This window comes from Peromyscus maniculatus, chromosome 4 (genome assembly GCF_049852395.1).
Source record: "Peromyscus maniculatus bairdii isolate BWxNUB_F1_BW_parent chromosome 4, HU_Pman_BW_mat_3.1, whole genome shotgun sequence".
Classification (NCBI taxonomy): Eukaryota; Metazoa; Chordata; class Mammalia; order Rodentia; family Cricetidae; genus Peromyscus; species Peromyscus maniculatus.
In genome coordinates, this window is record NC_134855.1 from 142,983,971 (window position 1) to 143,007,005 (window position 23,035).

Sequence of the window (23,035 nt, forward strand, 5' to 3'; positions counted from 1 at the left end):
GGCCTTTGCTTTCAGTCTGGAGAGCGCTGGCCTGGGCAGCCTCTTTCCCTTCTGTGAAACAAAACTCATCCCACAAACTTCAAGCTCAGATAGAGGAAGGGCCAGCCCTGGTTCCACAAAGGGGATGTCAGTTCCAGGCACCACAAGAGCCTGCTGTTCATCCAGGCTGCCAATGGCTGCCTAACTGCCAACAATGCCCTTCTGAGAGGCTGGGAGGGGCTGGCCACTTCATGGACCCCGCTCCCCTCAGAAGGCCAGGGACTAACAGGGTGCTGCAGCTCTGGTTCTTCCCACCCCTTCAAAACCCAAAGAAAGACTCCAGCAGCTTTCCTCCCCCACACTTCTCTTTTTCTCCACACACACCATCACCATGATCCTCATTATCTCCAAATCCTTTCTCTGAAGGCAAAGACCTAAACTTCCTGGCTTGCCTCTGCCCCTGAGAAAACCATCTTTCTGGCCCCAGGTTCCCACCTGAAGGCATTATCCTACCTACTTGTAACACTGCACGGCAAGACTCCGTGAAGGAAAGCTGTTTAGAGAACCGGCCACCTTTCCTCCGGTCTGTGAGATTGTTCTCCTCCTCTCTCACACATCTGTCTGGCTTACCACCTCCCCTCCTACCAAGTACCAACTAGAAGGGTGGGGCCTGGGTAGTGCAGACCAGGCCTCTGGACTCCCAGTGCTGAATTTTGCAGACCACCACAGCCCTGTTCGTTCACTCTCATTCCTGGTACACTGCTCTGAACCCATCACCAGGAGCAGGAAAATGTCTAGGGTGAGGACCAAATTGTCATCCTCCAAAAACCTCATCTGGACACAGTGTATCCCAGCTCTTGGCCAGGTCTTCAAGCACTGGGGTAACTCATGAGGAACCCAAAATCAATGAGCCAGGCATGACCAAGGAAGTGCCAGGAGCTGATGTGGCCGCCGCCGGCTGGCCTTGGAGAAGGGAGACGCTGACGCGGACTCCAGAGAAAGACTCTTAGAGCTGCCGCCCAGGTCACAACGCTAAAAATACCCAGGGCCCCAGGGGCGGTCTGCGGAGCTGCGGGGAGGGGAGATGAGCTGCCACGGACCGGGGCCACTCGGACACCTCTCTCCTCTCCCCTCCCCCTGACGCTGTGGTCTTACCAGGTTGAAGAGATTGCCCACCAGGGGCCGCGGAGCTGAGATCGGGAGCTAGGTAGTTGTTTACGCGACCATAGGTACTAGGAAGAGTGGAGATTTGGAGACAGGCTGCTGAGACCCAGGCAGGAGCCAGGAAAATGGAGAACGCCCTCTGCCCCGGCCCCACCCGCGCCCGAGGAGGCAAGAGGCAAAGAATTCCCTAAAAGGGGACCGGCGCGTGGGCGAAGACGGGGCGGGCGGAGGAGGGCGCCCCGCGTTCCCGTGCTGCGTGGCCCCGGTCCGCCACACCTGATTCCAACCCGCGCACCCCCTACCTGCAGCGCCCGCAGCCCGCTGGCTCACTGGAAGCGCTCCCGACAAGCGGCGGCGGGGGCGTGGGAGCGAGCAGCGCCGGCCGGGTGGGGCTATGCCTGCGGGGCTCCCTGGGGACCGGCGGCCCTGGGAGCCGGGAACGAGGAAGAGGCGGGAGGCGGAAGTGGGGGCGGGGCGGGCACTCGGGGCCGGCGGCGGGGGACTGCCCCACGGAACGCCGCGACCCGGACTTGCGGGGCGGGCGAAAAGTTCCCGCACGCATCCCTCCTTGCTCTGGCGGTCGCGACCGCCTGCGCGGTGCTGCGCGCGCCCCGAAGCGCTTGCGGCACCCCCGCCCAGCGCACAGCGGCGGCGGGCACACGCGCCGGCTCCGGCCCACGCACACTTGATGCGCTCCGACTTGCGAGCAGCGCCCACGCAACGACCACGCGCACGCACCCATTGCCCGCCTCTCCGCACCTCGAACAACCTGGCCACGCTTACGCGCGTACTTTTCCAGGAGGTGCGGGATGGGGAAGCCAGGGTCGGCTGCGGCTCAATGAGACAGGTGCATTGCGGCTAACGACCCGGTACCTTGGATTCCCTCAGCTGGCCCCAGGACGACACCGAGCCGCCGCCCTACTGGTCAGCGCACTAGGCGGGTCTGGGCTGGAGAGGATGAGCCGGTGCCGCACCCTACACGCCGGCAGGGAGCCAACACCTCGAGGTGTTAGCAGAGATGCCAGACGTCCGGCCAGGCGTGGGTGGGCGGTCCAGATGGAAACTGCCCACTTTACAGCACCTCCTGGCTCAGACCAGTGCTAGCAGTGGCCAGCATAGCAGCTCCTGGATTAAGCCTGTTCCCTTTTTTCTTCTTCTCTCTCACCCATCCCCTTGTTGTCTGTCTGTCTGTAGGTCTGTCTGTGTGTGTTCATTAGAAATCTGTGTTGGGGGTCAAGCTGTCTGGAAGCCATCATCTCCCTCTCCTTTGAAGCCCATATTAAAATACTCCTCCATTTCATGTCAGTTCTGTTTCCTGAGTATCTTTTCAGTCCACCATTCCTGTTTCCACCACTCTCTGGCCTGGCTCCCACTGTAGGAGCCTCCATCAGGTTCTCCTGTGTCCTCTCTAGTTGAGCTACATTCTGCACACAGCAGTCAGCTTGGGCAGTGCAGAGCACAAGTGTTCTAATCCCTCCTTTGTTAAAGTAAAATCTAGGCTCTGTTGTGGCAAATCAGTCTCTCTGTCTCTCTTCCTCTCCCTCTCCCCTCCCTGTCTCTCTCTATGTCTCTGTCTCCTCCCACCCCCCACCCCCAGGGTTTCTTTGTGTAGCTCTGCTGTCCTGGAACTTGCTAGGTAGACCAGGCTGGTCTCAAATTAAGATCTGCCTGCCTCTGCCTCCCAAGTATGCTTCCGTGCTCAGCTTCTAAGTGAAGTCTTGAAAAGCAGGGAAGAGGAAGGGCATGGGCAAAGGGATGGCTGTGAAAAGCATGAAGATTGGGTTCCCCACAGAGAGATCGTACTCCAGCAATCCTAAGGCACTGGCTCTTCTGTGACTGGAGAAGAACCCTGTGAAGTAACTACAGCAAGCAACTTCCTCCTCGGCAAGAGCGGAGCTAGTTCAGGGGCAGCAGTGAGTGAAGGGGCTGAGTGTGGGTATTGATTGCTGTCAGAGCCCTTCTTAAGCTGTAAACCTACCGAAGCTTCTGGCCACCTCAGCAAACACATCTCCGATCCTCGATCCTGTCCATTACTAGGAATAATTAATCCCCCCTCTTATAATTCATACAAAATGCTTAGTGTAGGCCTCCGGCTACACTGGAAATGCTCCATAAGCCTTAGCTCTCTTGGTTGGGATGGGTTCTGAGAAAGGGAAAGAGCTGCATCCTACCATGTACTTGTGACATCAGGAAGGGAGCCCTAATTCTCAGCACTTCTATGGGAGTTACCGGCGTCAGGTGTACAATAAGTGCTTTACATATATTAACCCTTAATCCTTGGAGGTAAATGCTAGTATGTCCACTTTACATACAGAGAAACAGCTACAGGGAGGTAGAGGAACTCTTCAAGGTCCTCCAGCTAGGCTGTGAGCCTGGGCAGGCCGCCTCCTGAGACGGCTGTCACCACAGCTCCGGGTGTGCTCTTTTATCCTGTCTGAGTTTTAGTCTCATTAATGGAGGGAGTAGATACCTGATCTCATTTCCACCACAGAAAAAACGAGGCCATGTCTTGAGGACAGGGGCTGGAGCTCAGCTACCGTAGTCACATCTCCCCGATTCACAACACCATCTCCCACCCCTGCCCCACTTTCAAACTCATCTCTGGAAGAAGGACTCCAGAGACTTCTTCTTTCTTTTCTTTTTTCTTTTTCTTTCTTTTTTTTTTTTTTTTTTTTTTACTAATAATGTGCAGTAGTAAGAAGAGAGGAAAGTATAAACCGGGAGTTCAGTCTATAACTGATTGTAAACAATCAGTTGGTTCACAGATTATTTTCAATCAAAGATGATGAAAAATTAGGGATGTCTGTCCCTTCTTGTTGCCAGATACCTGCCAAAAACTGGTTGGAAGAGTGGGACATCCAAGGTGAAATTAATTCAGTGAGCTACACTGGAAGTGTGTCATCCAGAAGAATGACCCAGGCTGGCAAGGAATGGAATGGCCAAGAGAGTTGAAAAGAACAGTGAAAAGTGGATGGCTTGATACTCTGGCTTCCGGCTGGGATGCAGACAGCTGGGAAGAGCATTACCACACTAACGACAATTGGACAATCTTCAAAGCTTTTGTCAACCTTCAGAGAACTGAGGTTGCAAAGCAACTAATTAACGTGAATTCCAAAGGACAGGAGGCTCTAAGAAGATACAGAATGCAGGCACTGATTTCCTTCTGAGGGGATATGAAATCTCCATGCATGAAAGTAAAAAGAACTAGCTAAAATGTTATTGAACTGTTTCAGCCCACTGTGGTTCAGACAGGGGCAGATGATCTGTAGGAATCCAGACGACAGAACAGTGACAGAGACAACTCCGTCCCTCACACCAATGGCCTAGCACAAGACAGCAATTTCCAGGTACAAATGACATTGTGCCTATCGTCCTATGTCCACGGACTGGTCAAAAATCACAGTGCACACATGGAAGCATTTCTTCAAAAACCGAAAATGTGGCCGGGCGGTGGTGGCGCACGCCTTTAATCCCAGCACTCGGGAGGCAGAGGCAGGCGGATCTCCGTGAGTTCAAGGCCAGCCTGGTCTCCAAAGTGAGTTCCAGGAAAGGCGCAAAGCTACACAGAGAAACCCTGTCTCGAAAAACTAGAAAAAAAAAAAAAAAAAAAAAAAAAAAAAACGAAAATGTGGCCCACACCTGTAATCCCAGCACCTGGGAGGCAGAGGGAGGTGGAGCTCTGAGTTCAAGGCCAGCCTGGTCTACAGAGCAAGTTCCAGGATAGCCAGGGCTACAAAGAGAAACCCTTTCTAGAAAAACCAAAACCACCAACAACAACCTTTTGTCAAGAGTCATAGTAATCAGGAAGACCAGACCTGAGGCCCAGATGCTGTAGCTGTCTGACAGAGGTTTAAGAGAATGATCATTCATGGAAAGCTCTTGTGGAAAATGTATACAATGTAAATGAGCAGAATTTTAGCAAAGAGCAAGAAGCTATCACACATCATATGCAACACTAGAAACAGACATGCTCAGGATTTGAAGAACACCTTTGACTCGTCAATAAGTTCAACACAGCTAAGGAAGAAATGGGTGAATTTGAAGACAATTCAGCAGAGGCTACTTAAGCTGAAACAAATAAAAAAGTTAAAATCACAGTAGGGCTGGGGATGTCACTCAGTAGGTAGAGTATCTGCCTGGTATGTACAGGTTCTTGAGTTTCATCTCTAGCACTGCATAAAAACTGGGCCTGGTACCCTGTACCTGTTATCGCAACACTTGGAGGTGGAGGCAGGAGAATCAGAAGGTCACCATCTGCATAGTGAGTTTGAGGCCAGCTTGGGCTAAATGAAACTCTACTTTAAAAAAAAAAAAAGACAATTACATGTCTAGAGTAAAAAATGATGTAGGCCAGATGTGTTGGCACATGCCTTTAATTCCAGCATTCTGGAGGCAGAGGCAGGTGGATCTCTGAGTTGGAGGCCAGGCTGGTCTACAGAATGAGTTCCAGGAGAGCCAGGGCTACACAGAGACTCCTTGTCTTGAAAAATAAAAATAGAATAAAACCAAAGAAACAAACAAAAATATTTAGGGCTATAAATAACAAGCTAATGGAGACAGGTGTTGAATTGTTAAAATGTGGGAATAGATAACTGGTTTGCTTCACTATTGCTGTTTGTGTGTGTGTGTGTGTGTGTGTGTGTGTGTGTGTGTGTGTGTGTGTGTGTGTGTACTATGAGAATACAAGTATGCACATACAGGTGTGCTTGCTGATTTGTGCATGTGTGGCCAGAGGTCAACAACAGGTATCTTCCTCCATCACCTACTCACATTATTCTTTGAGAGAGGGTCTCTCTCTGGATCTGGATCTCACACACTGGCTATTCTGACTGGCCAGTGAGCCCAGGAATCCACTTGTGGCATCCCCTTCCCTGCCACCAGCAGTAGGGTTAGACTCCGGCCACCACACCCTGCTCTTTCATGGGGCTGGGGATCCAAACTCTGGTCCTCATGCGTGCACAGCAGGCACTTTGTTGACAGAGTGATCTCCCCGCTCCTCATTGTCACTATTTTACTATCTGTATCCTATAAAATCAGATTTTATATATATAAAATTTGTTTGTTTTTCGAGACAGGGTTTATCTGTGGCTTTGGCGCCTGTCCTGGAACTTACTTTGTAGCCCAGGCTGGCCTCAAACTCACAGAGATCCACCTGCCTCTGTCTCCTGAGTGCTGGGATTAAAAGCATGCACCACCACCGCTAGATTTCTATACAGAATTCCACAAGGATTTTGACTCTGTTCTGTTTGTTTTATGAGCGTTCTGCAATACAGTCCTAGCCAGCCTGGAACTTGTAGCAATCCTCCTGCCTCTGCCCCCTAGACTGTGGAATTACAGGTGTGTGCCATCACACTCTACTGTGGACTCTGCTCTTGAACTCTGTTCTCAATCATCCCACCTTTGTGTGTTCAGTATTCAGTCACAGGTGAGGTGCTTTCAACCTGTACCTGCCAGTAGACTTGTGGAGACAGGGGCCTTTCCTCACTGTTTAAAAATATTTTTAAATTTACATTTACTTACTTACAGCTTGCCACAGTGCGCATGTGGAGATCAGAGAACAAATTGCAGGATTCAGTTTTCTCTTTCTACCATGTGGGTTCCAGGAATCAAACTCAGGTTGTCAGGCTTTGTAGCGAGCATCTTTACCCAAAAGCCATCTTGCCAGCCTAAAGTTATTTGTAAAATTTTGAAATGATTATAGATTCAAAGAAAATTGAAAAGATTTTCAATTCTTCTTTGGTTTGAGAAAGATTATCTCTCAGAGTTGCCAGACATCTTATACTGTTCAGAGCAAAGGTCCTGAATGCAGTTGGGAATTACGCTAGTTTAGTAAAGTGGGATAGGTTCTGTAAGATCCATGACCTCACTAAAACACAACTCCTATACCTAAGACTCAGAAGGCCAGCTGTGATGGCGCATACCTTCAATCCCAGCACTCAGGATGCAGAAGCAGGCAGATCTTGGTGAGTTCAAGACCAGCCTGGTCTACAGAGTGAGTTCCAGGACAGCCAGTGCTACACAGAGAAACCCTGTCTCAAAAACAGAAAGACTCAGAGAGCATCAAGGAAGAGGAGGTGGGAAGATTGTAAGTGCCAAAGGACCAGCAATCTGAGATTGTGTCTCCTAGAAATGACAGGAAGCTTTACCCATGATACTCCAACAGCATGGCTGCCTAAGAGACATTTGAGGAATTACAACACCAACAGGCATGCTAACCTGGAGAGGGCAAACAAATCTCACAAGGCCCGCTGACACAAAACAACCTTAGCAATGCTGACAGTGGGAGAAATAGCCTTTCCTAGGAATGAGCCCCTAAATTGGTTATCCAATACCATCTGGTCAGCCTTAAAATTGTATACTGGCAAGTTGTATTTTTGTATACACATATATAGTGTGTAACAATGATTTTTTAAAAGGCCATGAATTTAAGAGGGAGCAAGGTGGGAGGGGACATAGGAGGGCAGAAAAGATGTAATTATATTTTAATTTCAGCAAAAGTGAAGGACAAACCACACAAGGGTTATGGTGCATGGATGCATGACCAAGAGTCTTTTTTCCTTTGGGGTGGTGTTAGATACCATGACCAAGGCAACTCATAAAAGAAAGCCTTTAATTGGGGTTACAATAACAGTTAACTTGCTTACAGTTCCAGAGGGTACTCACCCGTTACCATTGTGGTGGGAAGCAGACAGGCATGGTACTGGAGCAGCAGCTGAGAGTTTTTCATCCTGAACCACAAGCAGCACCAGACACCTGGCCTGGCGTGGGCTTTTGAGACCTCAAAGCCCACTCCCAGTGACACACCTTCTCCTACGAGGCCACACCTTCTCTGACAAGGCTACATCCCCTAATCTTGTCCAAACAGCTCATCAGCTGGGGACTAAGCACGGAAACTACAAGCCTATGGGAGCCATTCTCAGTCATCCACCAGAGGGGCCACTGGTGGGTGGTCTAGGCCCCAGGAGATGACTTTGTACCCATGAGCATTTAGGCAGCATTAAGTGGACTCAATGTGTTACAAGAACAGAAAGGGTGTTTAAATTGGGAGGGAGATGAATTAGGGAGGGAGTCCCAGGGGAATTGACAGGGAGGCAATGGGGTGGATATGACCAAGATACACTGTGTATGCGTATGAAGTCTTCAAAGAATAGAAAAAGAATTAAGATGATAAACGATATGTTCTATTCACTATACACTATACTTTTTTTGTTTGTTTATTTTTAGAGACAGGATTTCTCTGTGTAACATTCCTGGCTGTCTTGGAACTTGATTGGTAAACTAGGCTGGCCTTGAACTCACAGAGATCCATCTGCCCCTGCTGCCTAAGTGCTGGGATTAAAGGCATGCACCACTATCACCTGGCTGTTTTTTTTTGTTGTTGTTGTTTTTTTTTTTTTTTTTTTACTTTTAGAGACAAGATCTCTCTGTGTAGCCCTGGCTGTCCTGGAACTTGCTCTGTATACCATGCTGGGCTTGTACTCACAGAGATCCGCCTGTTAATATTCTGAACCACACCTGATCAAATCCTACCCCCTTGGTGCCACCCTGCATCATAATGTAAAAGCCTCATTCTAAGGAAAAACTTCTCTCTCTCTCTCTCTTCCACTTTTCCTCCCACGAGGTATGCACCTTCGACCTCTCTCTCTCCCTTCTTCTCTCTCCTTTTCTCTGTCTCTCTCTTTTCCATCTTTCTCTTCATCTCTCTATTATAATAAACTCTCCACGTGGATGCAGCGTTCATTTATGGGTTGTGATTTACTGGCCACTGCTGCTGCTGCCTTGCCCACATGTTGTGCACCTGCCCAGCATGTTTCCCTGCATACTCAGGATACTCTCAGGGGTTCCCCCCACCCACTTTCCCCTGGACAATAATTCATAACATTGGCGCCCAACGTTGCCAGGCAATCCCACTGCTTTCTCCTGCACACCAGCAGTCTGAGGAGCTCTGGGATCCTGTACTACTTGCCATTTTTCAGGCTGGAGCACTGCCGGGGACTCTTCATCCCACCGAACTGGTAAGATTCCTCTCTTCCCTTCTGGCCATTTTCCCACAAGTGAGGATTCGTCCAGCTTCGCTCGCTGGTACCACATCTTCCAGGCTCTAAGCCCCATCCGTCCCTATGCAACGGCATATGGAGACAGCTTGTGCACACTCAATTCCACTGCCCATCCATAGCCTTTGTTACGACGGTCCTTTGGCTATCTTGTGCCATTATCATTGGCCCTCACTGACCCTCTGGGACACCGGAGGTCAGTCCACTAGGACTTACACCTCCTCGTGGAAAAGTGCACCTCTGCCCCACCCCGCCCCCACCACTGCTTGGGGTCACTCCCCTGAGACTGCTCGCACCATGCCACAGCCCAGAGGCGGGTCCCTCTCTCCCACCAAGCTGCACTGCTACTTCTCCATCTTTCTTTCACAAAGTCTATTTCCCATGTGCAAATGGAAATGTATGATTGATATGGCCATCTATATTTCTTTCTGATGGACTTTAAAATGCTTCAATTTATCTGTTCCTTATCTGCTCAGTTTATTTTTTTAAAAAAAGATATGATCATATCTTCAGCAGTAGTCAGGCAGTGCCATCTTAAATAAGGTCAAAACAGGCAGGTCATATGACCTCACTACCATCTTTACTAAGGGCAGCATGCTCCTATACCAGGATAATGTGGCAACAGTAATGCTTAAGAGATTTTAAATTTTTTGTTTGTTTGTTTTTTTTTTCAGGACAGGGTTTCTCTGTGTAATTTTGTTGCCTGTCCTGGATCCCACTCTGTAGACTAGGCTGGCTTCGAACTCACAGATATTCACCTGGCTCTGCCTCCCAAGTGCTGGGATTAAAGGCATGCGCCACCACCACCCGGCTTAAATCTTTTTAAAATGCCATGTACTGGGTCTCTGGATAAATGATTCAGGATATAAATACCAGTTATACATACTTTTAAACATAAATCTGTAATTCTGCTAGAACTCAAGGGTATGGGTCTATTTCTGCTGTCTTGCAGATACCCATTGTCTGCTCTTCTATGAGATGGATTTCAGTATTGATTAATGATACTAATTTATCTAAAACTTTTATTTTTCCTCACTTGTCTATTTCTAAGGATGGCATTTTTTCTCTCTCCTGGTCTTGGGACTCCTGCTCTTCCCAATTACTAAGACCATGGGCCAAAAGGCTCCAAATAAATTCATACATTTTAACTCTCATCTCTAGTCTATTTTCAGCAGGCTGGCAGAAACACTGAAGCAGCAGCTATGGACCACAACCTGCAGCACTTTCCCTGTTACAGATGCTGGCAGAGATCCTTGTCTGTGTGATGTAGACCAGTCCAGCCAAAAATAATTGTTCCCTGCCTCTACAGCCAGGTCAGATAACCAAATGCTTCTGACAAATGCCCCATTGCCCAGCCTTTGACTGGCCTTTCAGGATTTTTTTTGGGCCCACAACAATGTCCCAATCGCAGCTCAAAGCTGTTCCAAAAGAGAATACATTGTCCTGTGTTCCCTATCCAGAATAGGCTGAAATGCTGGGTCAAAAGGAAACCCTCTACCATAGAGGACTAATTGGCTATCTCATGCCCATTGATGTTTGTTAATTAAAATGGTTCTGCAATAAGATAAGACACTTGACCTTTATGCAGAACCAGGGAGGTATTGTATAACCTCAATAAATTATTATTTCTATATAAATATATATAAATCAATCAGGATGGAGTTTCTGGTCCACCAAGAAGGTCCTTTTCCTCTTCTGAGAGGGTCCTTTTCTCAGAGTTGGGCTGCACCCTGACTCACTAGCCCTTTTTTTCCTGTCCTCATTCGGCCTTGGGATCTTTCCCGCTACTCTTCTTTGCCTTCTCAGGAGACAGCAAGTCCTAGCCTTATGGAAGCTGCTAAGATATGGGAGACTTAGGGAATACTGGCTGACAGTCAGCCATTCATACCTAATAGTCAGTCCTCAAATGCTCAGAGATCTGCAGAATATGGCATTTAAAATGTTAATCAAAAAAGATTATTATATCACACAGAGACTTCCAGATTCTAACAGTGACCCAAGGTCTCCAAAGAAGACGTCTTCATCTGGATGATGGCAACACTGACCTCTGGGCAAATTGCCTAAATGTGACACCTGCTGCCAGGACCTGGCCCAGACTGTGGACAAACAGCAGGACATCAGGGAATTGATTGCACCCCTTTTGCCTAGATAAAATAAAGTCAGTCTTTCCTATGTCCCTCTTCTATGGGAAAACTCCCTCCTCATGGTCCTGATGGGCTGAAGACTAATGCTCTCCTGATACTTCTGCCAATTATATGGAGACCAGGGTATAGCTAACTGGACATAAACTGGTCCCTGTCATTTTTAACAGATTCGAAAGCTGTTGGTCTGCATTCAGATATGATTTATCCTTCTCAGATCTCCGATTCCATTTGACAGCCAGGTTTTGCTTCAGCTGCTTTCTCAGTTCTCTATATAACATTCACAGGTCCCCCTCTCCTAGGAATGTAACTTTTTACTATTGACTGCTCTCTGTATATCCTGGTTTGCTTAAATGAAGATAGGAAAAGCTGTCTCACTTCTTAAATTTATCCTTCTCAGATTTGATGGTGTTTGATGACCCAAGACTACAAGCACCTTGATAGCTCATTAATAAGTTTCCTGTTAAAAATCTATTCCAGTTGGCTTACAGATACCTACATATCCCTTGGAAAAGTTCTGCTACTGCATCAAAAAATCTGGTCTGATAAAAATTAACAGTCTTCAGAGACATTTTGACCTCAGCCATTTTCAAGCATATTTTGCAGTTTCCTTCTCCTGCCTGGGCCAAGGGGCTCTCCAGATACACCAGCTGGCACCAGCTCCAAGGATGCCAACTGGGATGGATGCACCCCCACCTCCAGAGAAATGGCAGATGTGGTGGCTCCTGCACTCCTGAAGAACACATCATCCCTCAGTTCACTGCTGGTACCATCTCTCCAGACTCAGGTGGGCACCTACCCAGCAACTGGAACCTGATTTCCAAGATGTCCCAATGAAGGGCGTACCTGCTCTCGTGTCTCACTCACTCACTCTTGCCTCTTCTGTATAACCAGGGCACTTCTCTGTTCCATTCTTTCTGTCAGTTATTACTCTTCCCATGACTAGCCCAGCTCATAAGGCCAATGATGACAACCTAAGTTTTTCTCCTAGCAACCTCAAGGAACAGACATCTGAGATCTCCATGATGACAGCTAACTAAATGCTTCTTCACTCCCACCTCCCGCCATGCATGACTCCTGGTTCCCCCCTTCCCCACTTCGTCCCTTGTCAGCTTCAAGTAGCCTCTAGAATCAGCACCCTTGTTCCCCCACTTGCTTCCATAACTCACCTCTTTTATAATAATCAAAATGGAGGAATGTTAATATTCTGACCTTGAAATCCCACCCTCTTGGCACTGCCCTGTGTCCTGATGTAAAAGCCTCATCTAGAGGGACCTTTCTTCTTGACCTATGGGCTTGAAAGCACACAGAAATGGGGCATGCTCTGCCTACAGTTACTGTCCATGGTGCCCACTGCAGATCCCAGCCAGAGTTGACAGAGCTGATGAAGCTACCAGGCACCAAGGCCTCAGAGCATGTGCAGTCTAGATGTAAAAACCCACATGGCATGCATCTGCCCAGCATGTTTCCCTGCACTCACAGGATACCCTTGGGGTCTCCCCCCGCCCCTGCACAATAATTTATAACATCGCCTGTCTCTGCTTCCCTAATGCTGGGATTAAAGGCATGCACCACCACTGCCCAACTTCACTATACCTATTGTTTTTTTTCGAGACAGAGTTTCTCTGTGTAGCTTTGGAGACCAGGCTGGTCTCGAACTCACAGAGATCCTCCTGCCTCTGCCTCCCAAGTGCTGGGACTAAATGTGTGTGCCACCACTCACTATTCCTATTTTTAAGAGCTTTCTTGTGTTTATTATTCAAGGCTTACCGCCTATGTCACTGGGTAGATTTCTCTCCCCCATGAAAGCTTGTATTCCCTGTGTCAATGGGAAGAGCAAACAAGGTGGACTATGGAAAACTGCTCATGAGCCACCGTTACTGTACACTCTGGTCTCCTGGGTATGAACTGCTCAGGCGGCTCTAACTTCGGAAGGGGTAGAAGCAGATAAAGAGTGACAGAATTGACTAAGCTGGGTGTGAAGGCTCACATCTAGAGTCCTGGCACTCCCAGCACTCTAGAGGCTAAGGCAGGAGGATTGCAAGTTTGAGACCAGTCTGCTCTATATAGTGAGTTCTAGCCTAGGTTGGGCTATGTATCAAGACCCTGTGTTGAAAAACAAAGCAAAACCAAAACTGTAAAGGTTGTCTGAGTTACCGCCCCTTAGGAAGACAGGTCGGAGCTACCTTACAAGACTAAGCAGGTGATCCGCAGTTGCAGTCCCAGGCATTTATCCAAAGGAGTGGAAAGCACATGTCTGCATAAACACCTGAGCACAGATGTTCACGGCAGCTTTATTCATAATTGCCCAAACCTGGAGTCACAGAAGTTCTTTAGCAGGTGAAGGATAAATAAACTGATGCTTACAGAAAACAACATTATTCAGCACTAAAAAGAGTTGAGCAGTCAAGGTATGGACAGACATGGAGTTTGCTTAAATGCTGTTATTAAAGAAATGCCCATAAAAAGTGGCTAGATACTTATTTTTTATTTTGATCACAGGACATACTGGAAGGCAGTAAAGAGGTCAATGTCTGCCAGCGCTTGGTGGAGAAGGAGGGATGAATAGAATAGAGCACAGGGCTGTTAGGGCAATAGACAATTCTGTGTGATGTATCAAGGACATGTTATTAAACATTCATCCAAACCCACGCAGTAGATAACAGCAAGAGGGAACCCTAATATAAAGGATGGCCTCTGGGTGATAATGCTAAGGTATCACACTGTATGTCTGTCAGAGACTTAACTGGCAATGTTGATGGAGTGAGGAGGGGGCTGCTCTCATACAAGGCTGGGAGGGTTATGGGAAATTACTGTGCATTCTACTTAACTTTTTTTTTCTTTTTGAGACAGGGTCTTACTAAATAGCTATGGCTAGCCTAGAACTCACTGTATAGTCCAGGATAGTCTTGAACTCAGAGATATTTGCCTTTCAAGTGCTGGGATTAAAGGTGTGCATCACCATATCCAGCTACTTAATTTTGAAATAAGCCTCAGCCTCCTGTAAGGGTAAACTCTTATAAACATTTTAAAAGATGGATGAACTACAAAGCAATGATAAAGGCTGTCAGGCTTGTCCCAGTGCAGTCCATCCAGCGTCTCCAGACTGAGCCCTCCTGGTGCTCTCAGAGCTGACTCCCAGGCTCCAGCCAGGCTCCTAAGCACATAGCACCTAAGTTGTGCTCACTTTTCCAGGTCCACCCTGCCACACTTGGTCCCATTCTCTTCCCCAGTAAAACACAATGGCTTAGGACTCCCTTGCACACCTACCTCTAAATTCCCTCTTGTGAGCAGGCCCTGCCCACCTCATATCCTTTAATTGGCTAACTTCTATATTTCCTTCGCTAATTCCCACAGACATTTACCCTAGTCAGAGATAATGTTAAATATTTGGGGAGAGTTGTTTTGTTTTTAACCTGATTATGATCTATGATCCTAACACACACAGTTCTAGGTCCTGGGGGGTTTATCAATGAAGGAAACAGACAAAAACTCCTGCCCTTGAGGAGCCTGCATTCTAGAGGGACCTTTCTCCTTGGCCTATGGGCTTGAAAGCACACAGAAATGGGGCACGCTCTGCCTACAGTTACTGTCCATGGTGCCCACTGCAGATCCCAGCCAGAGTTGACAGAGCTGGTGAAGCTTCCAGGCACCAAGGCCTCAGAGCATGTGCAGTCTAGTACAATCCATTTGGCAAACACCACAGTGGCACTGGCAAGGAGAAGGATACCTAGGTAGGAGGAGAGGCCAAGGAGTCCTAGGATCCACAGAAGAGTGGGCACCAAGTTGCTGTCTTTGATATCTTCCTTCCTCATTACCCCTTGATATCTTCCCTGAGGCAGATTAACATCCCCACACACCTTCATATTACTGATACAGGACATTTAAGAAAGTCTAGTATGGAGTGAGAACCGAACTTGATTGGGTGTCAGACTGGTCGGTGAGTGGGACATCAGAAGCGATTTTTCACAAGCTCTTCGGATCATTCTGATATGGCCAACTACACAGCCTCCATTTCCTTTGGGGCTCTGCCCAAATCTCATCTGATAAATATTTCCCAAACCAGACTTCTGCCTTAAAGAAAAAGATTATGTGTGTGTGCGCGCGCGCATGCACAGGTGCACCTGCCATAAAGAAAGAGATTGTGTGTATGTGTGTGCACATGTGAGTGCAGGTACCTGTGGAAGCCAGAGGTGTTAGAAACCCCTGGAATTGAAGTTACAGGTGGCTGTGAGCTGCTCAGGTCCTCTTTAAGAGATGTGCTTTTAACCACTGAGCTCTCTCTCCAGCCCTGTTTTGTCTTGTCTTGGAGATAGGGTCTCTCTGTGTAGTCAGGCTGGTCTTGAACTGATCTTCCTGCCCCAGGCTCCAAAGCTGGGACTCCAGGCTTGCACAATCACACTTTTTAATACAACATACCCCTTCTTTATCCTTCTTATCCCCATTTACTTTGATCCATGCACTTAGCTCCATCTGCTCTAAGTGACATGCTAAATCTGACTCAGAGGCTCAGGAAGTCTACCCCTCCATGTTGAGAAACTCTTCAAGCTGGTTCTTAAGTGCAGCCATCATCAAAGGTTAAATGACTAAACTTATAATTACACGACTGATACTGAGCACACACAAAGGTAAAAATGCTCATGCTTGTCACTTTCTAACCATGAGAGCCATCGTTTGTATGTCATCTTGAGAGTCTTTACCCTACAGACCTGCAGAGCAGTAGATAAGATGTATAAAGGCGTGCTCCTGAGTATTTTCTCTCTACTGAGTCCAGTGACACCAACTACTGAGTTGAAATTAACTTCAGTAGGAGTATTTCACTGGAGAGGTAAGCATGACAAAGTGGGTTTAAGTGTATTGTTTTATTGATTTGGCCCAGTTGGCGTGGGCTAAAGTCAGCTCATCAGCTGTATTTGTAAATAGTTTTCTTGTAGTAAGACCCTGCTCATTCTCTTAGGTACTATGGGTGTCTACTTTATATACAACTAAAGTAGGCAGTCACAGCTACAGCTGAAAAGTCCTACAGCAGTGGCCCTTCACAGAAGAAAATGACTGGCCACCCGTCTGGCCTTCAGAGAGTAAGTGAAAGGCTGGACATGGTTGGACACACCTAGTACAGGAGGCAGAAGCAGCAGAGCTCTGTGAGTTAGAGACCAGCCTGGTCTATAAAGCAAGTTCCAGAGCAACCAGGACTGTTACACAGAGAAACACTGTCTGGAAAAACCAAAAAAAAAAAAAAAAAAGGGGGGGGGGGATGGGGTGGGGTGGGGGTGGGGGAAGAAAATCCTGGAGCAAACACTGGTAAAGCAAAGCCAGTCTGGTCAGTGGAGGATGAGAGAAACCTTCAGCATCTGTTGTTCAACATCTTCATTTTTTGACTCTTCAGTTCGAATGCAAACACCAACACTTTTGTGGGTACCACATTTGTTTAGACATAACCACATCCCAGCCATACACAGGAAGAAGACGTAGGCAAGATTCAAGAAAAGTCTAATATAAACATCAGCTAAGTTGTGAGTGACACGACTTAGTGAGGACACTACGGCAGGAGGACGAGTGTGAGGCTAACCTGGGCAACACAGCAAGACAATTCTTCCAAAACAAAATGGGGCAGCAACAGTGGCTTAGTGGTTAAAGCATGTACTGTTCTTGCTGGGCGGTGGTGGCGCACACCTTTAATCCCAGCAACTGGGAGGCAGTCAGGCAGATCTACAGAGCGAGATCCAGGACAGGCACCAAAACTACACAGAGAAACCCTGTCCTGAAAAACAAAACAAAACAAAACAAAACAAAAATAAAAAAACCACCCAAAAACAAAAAAAAGCAAGTACTGCTCTTACAAAGGACCCTTGGCTTCCAGCACCCAAGCAGATCATAACTGCCTGTAACTCCAACTCCAAGGGATAACACTCTCTGGCCTCTGCAGGCACATCCACCAGCACACACACACACACACACACACACACACACACACACACACACACACACACACATTATTTTTTAAACAAAATAATTGAGTTTTTAAAACTAAAAACAGTAACTGAAGGATAAAATTTATACTAAAGAGCACTATAAGATTATAAGATTTCCACCAGGAAAACTTTTAATAAGCACACATACTATTTGAGGCTATTCGCCTCCATTAGAGTGTAAGTCAGTTCACAGCCATGTCAACCTAGCTGTGCCTGATCTCATCTAATGGAAGCTCACTTTATTCTAGGAATTATAAACAGCACCTAATGGAGCAGGTGCCAGGCAACATATGTGGTGTGGCTGAATGAAGGAGCAGTTTGGGAACTCCAGTTTTCATGAACTGACTTGTCAGACCTACATTATATTCCGAGCTCTACCACCAACCAGCCTTGTGAACTGGGTAAACTATGTATCTTTTAAAATCTTAGCTTCTTCCTCTAAAAGGAGGCATCCACCATCTTACCTCAAAGGCTGTGATCATGTACACTGCTGCCTGTTACCTACTGTGTTTCTCCTGATGGGAGTGGCCTTCTGACCCTCCAGAGACACAGCCCTGATGCTGTCACACATTTCAGTGATGTCACAGCTCCCCTGCCTGGCAGCTCCAGCGCCATCATATGTTACTCAGCCCAAGTGCTGGCTGAAGTGAGAGGAGCAGGGTGCAGGCAGTGCTGGGTCCAGTCTTGCTCCTCCAGCCCCAGCATGAGCCCATCAAAAAAGAAGAGGCCCAAGAATAGAGTGGTTTCCAAGGTCAGACTCTGTACTGGAGCTCAGGCATAGAATGGATCCTACCGGCCGGGCGGTGGTGGCTCACGCCTTTAATCCCAGCACTCGGGAGGCAGAGGCAGGCGGATCTCTGTGAGTTTGAGGCCAGCCTGGTCTACAGAGCGAGATCCAGGAAAGGCGCTACACAGAGAAACTCGGTCTCAGGGGGAAAAAAAAGAATGGATCCTACCAGAGGATCCAGCCACACCAAGGACAGGCTTTGGAGCCTTCCAGAAAAGGGAAAGGTGAAGGGTGAAATGAGGCCAGCAGAGTTAAAATGGTCTCAGGGCAGAGTTAAAATGGTCTCAGTTCTGTTCTAAAACCAAAGTGACAAGATTTCAGTCTAGGATTGGTCAAACCATGCTCAGCCCAATGGAAGAGACACAGTATAGGCATGCAAGGGGATTCCTTCTATACTATTCTCCCTCTCTTCCTATCCCTCAGATGCAAGATAAGAAACTGCAGGACAAGATAAATCAGCCTGCCAGCAAACTAATTGAGCGGAACCGACTTAAAATGGTGAGATGTCCCATTTTAGCTCCTGCTTAGGGGAGCTGAACTCCCCCTTGAAGTGTTACCCCAGGTACTGGACCCAGTGACCCATGAGAGCCAGAAGACTCAGCCCTGAGCTGAGCCAAGTCACAGATAGGGCATGGAAGGCTACCCCAGGAGGACTGAAGCCTCTAACTTTCTGGTTTCTTGACCCTGGCAGGTATTAAAAAAATTGTCCCTCTTGAAGTTACTCAAGAGCTCGAATAGCCGGATCCAAGAACTGCATAGCCTGGCCAGAAGGTGCTGGAATTCAATGCTCAGATTTCCAAAGATCCTCCAGATCTCCTCTAGGTGAGCTCCGTCCGCACCCTCTCCTCATACACACACAAAATGGATCCAGCAGCTGTCTCTCCTAGGAGCAGACATTATGGTGAGGGACTGGGGAACAGTGGCCTACTTTACACAAGGGCTCTGTACAACGGATATTATTTATACAAGCTGTTTTACTAACAGGGGCTGAAGCTCAAGAGATGAAGGGATTTATCTTGGATTTACATCTTTATTGAACTGACAATTGGCAGAGTCCCTGTTTGAAGTCATTCCTGCCTGAGATCACAGCTGTGGCTGTAACAGTGATCACAATCACCTAGTTAAGGGCCACCAATAACTGTGGTACTGAGTGTGTGTGTGCACAGAGCTTTCTCTTCCTCCTGTGCCTGGCAGCCTAACCCAGAGACAGACTCACAGACTGCCCTCTGAATCTGAAGATACATGTGTCTTGCTCAGAATCTCATTACTCAAGGGTTACTACAGAATTTGGGGAACATTTATGTAAGTGCTGTTAAGTGCCAGCCACTCTGCTTAGAATGTTACACATGCACACACCCCACTTAGATGCTTCTTCCTGACAATCCTAGGTTTTATGATGACATTATCCAAGTTTTATGATGGAGATCCCGGGCTCTGGGAGATTAAACGTCTTACCCCATCCAGATGATGTGAATCTAGCATGCTGTCTCCGAAGACTGCTCTCCAGATTATAGCAGCTTTGTTGCCTCCTACTTGGCAGATCTTGACGATAGGCACTCAGTGGCCCTCAATGTCATCAGCTAGGATCAGTTAGCATGGAGCTCTGCCCGGCTCAATCTGGTACTCATACTCCTGGTGAACTCTTTCCGTGTGTGAAAGCTGTGCCTTCCTTCATAAGGTTTCTCTCTCTGATGTGGCTTCTGGGCAACCAGGAAGCCCTAAACCAGAGGCTCAGGGTCACAGACCACCATAGTTCTTAAAGCACAGAAACATCTCTTAAAAGTATTTGTCCTGAGCCAGGTGGTGGTGGTGCACGCTTTTAATCCCAGCACCTGGGAGACAGAGGCAGGCGGATCTCTGTGAGTTTGAGGCCAGCCTGTCTCAAAAACAAAAAAACAAAAAACAAAACAAAAAAAATTGTAAATCTCAATGTGAGGGGCACCTTGCCCTTATCCTGCCTTCTGACCTAGCTCAGGCGAGGGTCCTGGAGAAGTCTCTTCAGAACCCCATGGTTTTTTAGAATTTAATTGGAAAGGAACACTGGACAGTCTTCCCTCTTGGCTGAAGCCTAGTGTAGCAGTGGATGCCAACAACATATATACCCTTAGGCTCTTCAAATACTGGTCATGCCTTCTGCCTTGCCAATGTCTCACATCCATTCTACCAAAACTAATCTTACCGTCTACCCCCAGGCACTAGAGACGTTGCTTTCAGCCTATCTCTAGCACTAATGAGCTCCCTGAACCGCAACACAGCAACTGCAAGGGACTGGGTTAGAAGGACCCTTGCTCTGCTGATAACCTTTCCTCTCCCTGTCAGGGACACTGATGTCTGCAAGAAAGGGAAACAAAATAATGAAGAGCCCCAAGGGATTAGGGCCCTTGAGAAGAAACCGGAATCTAAGAAAGCAAAATCCATAGAGGAACCTAAGGAAAAAACGTTCAACCAAAGGTTGTCCAACCAAAGGAAGTCCAACCAAAGGTCAAAGAGGTCACTTGCAGTAGTGCCACAGAGAAAAAAGCAGGCGAAGTCTAAAGTCCCCAAGATATCCAAGAGCTGTGGCTTGCATACCAGAGCCCAGAAGAGGAAACCACATGTTAAGAAGCCCAGAATTGTCTTCCTGAAGACCTACCATCACAGAGCTCCCACGATGGACAAGAAACCGCTGGATGTAACTGACCAGTTGGTCTGGTTTGAGGGGCTTCCCACACGCATCCACCTCCCGGGGCGCCGGATCATGTGCAGATCGTCTACCCTACGCTGCGTCAAGCGCTCCTGTACCCGTTTCTGCTCTGCGTCACTTTGAGCTGCCTAGGCACCATCCACATGAGGTGGGTATGACGGTACCACTGCCGGGCCAAGGGGAGACGCAGCCACTCAGCTAGGCCCACATCTGAGCCCCAGACTCAGGGATTTGGGTCTCGATGACTGTGGTTGGCAATACCGGGAGGCTCCACACCCAGAGAGAGGAAACCATGGACTAGGGCTCACAGCAGGTTAATAGCTGGGCAGAGGATACATCTTGGTGTGGCTCTGAGCTCTAGGGAAGGTGCAATGGAAATGTGGGATCCAGTATGTGTCATCTCATTGTCAGGAGACCCCAGGAGAGTGGGACCCACCGTGGTGGCCCTGAATCTCAATGTTTAAGCTAGGGAGGAGGGGAGTAGCCACATTGGGCCTTGCTGCATCTCCTCCCCTTAGGCTAAATCAACTCTACTTGATTTAGTCATATTTTAAATAACACTTATGCTAAAAAGAAAACTTCTTAAACAAAGACAACTAGAAACCCTCCCCTTCATGGGTTGGGGTACCCATGGAAGGAAGAGGGTGAGATAGCTCCAACTTGCCACAAAACCCAAAGCTCCCAGGCCCCGTGCCCATTCACTGGACAGCGGCGCCCCCTGGGGGTGATTTTTATGACTAACATGGAGATCTCTGTTGACAGGTGTTGTAACCCTGGATGGCAATTTGAAGTGTAAGAAGAGAAGTAGAAATCCTGCAATCAGCTAAATAGGAGGGAATTTCGTGAGTCTACAAATAAAATCTCCCATATGCCACTGAACAATACTACCACTGACTCCACCTGTCTGAGGCTGGCAATCACACAAACATGGAGGACAGGCATCCTGGGGGAGGTGCAGGGGGGAGGTGGGGAGGGAGTGTCTGTTAGGGGTTTCTGCTACCCTGGTCCATCCCTAGGCTCCTAAAGTCACTTTCTAAAACCAGAACAGAAAAGCTACCAAGTTTTAATCCTTCAAGTTCTCCTCCCCCCACCCCCCACAAGCCGGCACCTTTGAGCCATGCACACTTCCTCTATGAAGTCAGAGACCATCAGTCCCTGGATGCAGGTGCCTCACAATGGCCCTGCAATCAAGGAGAGGCAGAAACTTGTACAGCTAGACAGCAAGTGACTTAGCCCAGCTTGCTTAGAGGAAAGTCATAGGAGCAGAATCTACCCTCTGTCTCCTGGCTTATCTCCATCCTGCTTTCCCAAGAGAGGCAAAAGTCACATGGAGGGTCCACCTAGGCCAATGGAGTCATCCCAGAATCCAGCTCACGACTCATTATCAATGCATGTGGTGTCAATAACTGGTCCTCCTGGGTCACAGATCATGGAAAAACCAGGATGGGTGGGGAGCTGGCACTGTGTCCTACAGCTCAGGTGTACCAGCATGGTCACCCTCAAGCCTGAGCCCTGGCCGACTTTATCTGATTGGGATCACTATTTGTCAGTAGGAGCTGTGGGCCTTGCCCACACAGTTGAGGAGACGGATCAGGGGAACCCAGGTTTTCTTTGGATAAAGACTGAAATCTTTCTTATATTCTTCTGAGGCTAGCAGCAATGGTGTGCCTGCAGGTGAGGTACCCCGCCTTTGAGCCACTGAAGGGCAGGGCCACAGAGCCCTTCTAGAGAGGCAGGGCAGTGGTGTAAGATCTCATTTGGGAGGGGGATTGATGGAAGATAGGACTCTTGACCATCCTCTCACATTGCCCCTCCTACTAAGCCTGGCACTGCCATCTATATTGGAGGGGCAGCCTCATATCATGGGCCAGCCAGAGGCAAACTGGGCACCAGGACTGCCTCACTATACTGCTTCCGCTCAGTCTCGGGGAGGAGAACATCCCCTTCAGTTCATGCTGCTTCCTATGCACCCATAGGTTTATTAAGGTACACGATATTTTGGGGAACACAATACCACCACATTTCCTCTCTTTTTGTCTAAAATTAAAGCTTATAACTAATACAAGAAAAACTATCCAATAAGTATATACAATATATACAGCCAAAAATTACATTAATGATGTCTAGCCCAGGGGTATCTGAGCACTCTGTGTGGCCCTTCTGTGCACCCTGTCCTTTCCAGCAACCTCTTCCCCGGTCACCGCTCTTCCAGCTGTCTTCCTGCTCTGCGGTCTCCATTCTGGGTCCCATCAACC

At 48.0% G+C, this 23,035-nt stretch overlaps 2 protein-coding genes across 3 annotated transcripts in view; one reads left to right on the plus strand and one right to left on the minus strand.

Annotated features, from left to right (window-relative positions):
• The window catches only part of Sys1 (SYS1 golgi trafficking protein), a 32,600-nt gene that overhangs the window by 235 nt on the left and 9,330 nt on the right, over nucleotides 1-23,035 (minus strand). Inside the window, exon 4 of one of the 2 annotated variants that reach the window (XM_076571184.1) lies at nucleotides 6,673-6,809. The exons of the other annotated variant lie outside the window; for it this stretch is intronic. Coding sequence (XP_076427299.1) covers nucleotides 6,764-6,809 — 46 coding nt within the window. The 3' untranslated portion in view covers nucleotides 6,673-6,763. Of the gene's footprint in view, nucleotides 1-6,672; nucleotides 6,810-23,035 lie in introns of those variants that run through there. 2 annotated transcript variants of the gene reach the window in all.
• Nucleotides 17,907-21,662, plus strand: Tp53tg5 (TP53 target 5). The gene is made up of 5 exons (XM_015999099.3): nucleotides 17,907-18,061; nucleotides 18,521-18,595; nucleotides 18,789-18,919; nucleotides 20,417-20,928; nucleotides 21,543-21,662. The coding sequence occupies exons 1-4, from the start codon at nucleotides 18,014-18,016 to the stop codon at nucleotides 20,901-20,903; spliced, it is 741 nt and encodes a 246-aa protein (XP_015854585.2). The 5' UTR covers nucleotides 17,907-18,013; the 3' UTR covers nucleotides 20,904-20,928; nucleotides 21,543-21,662.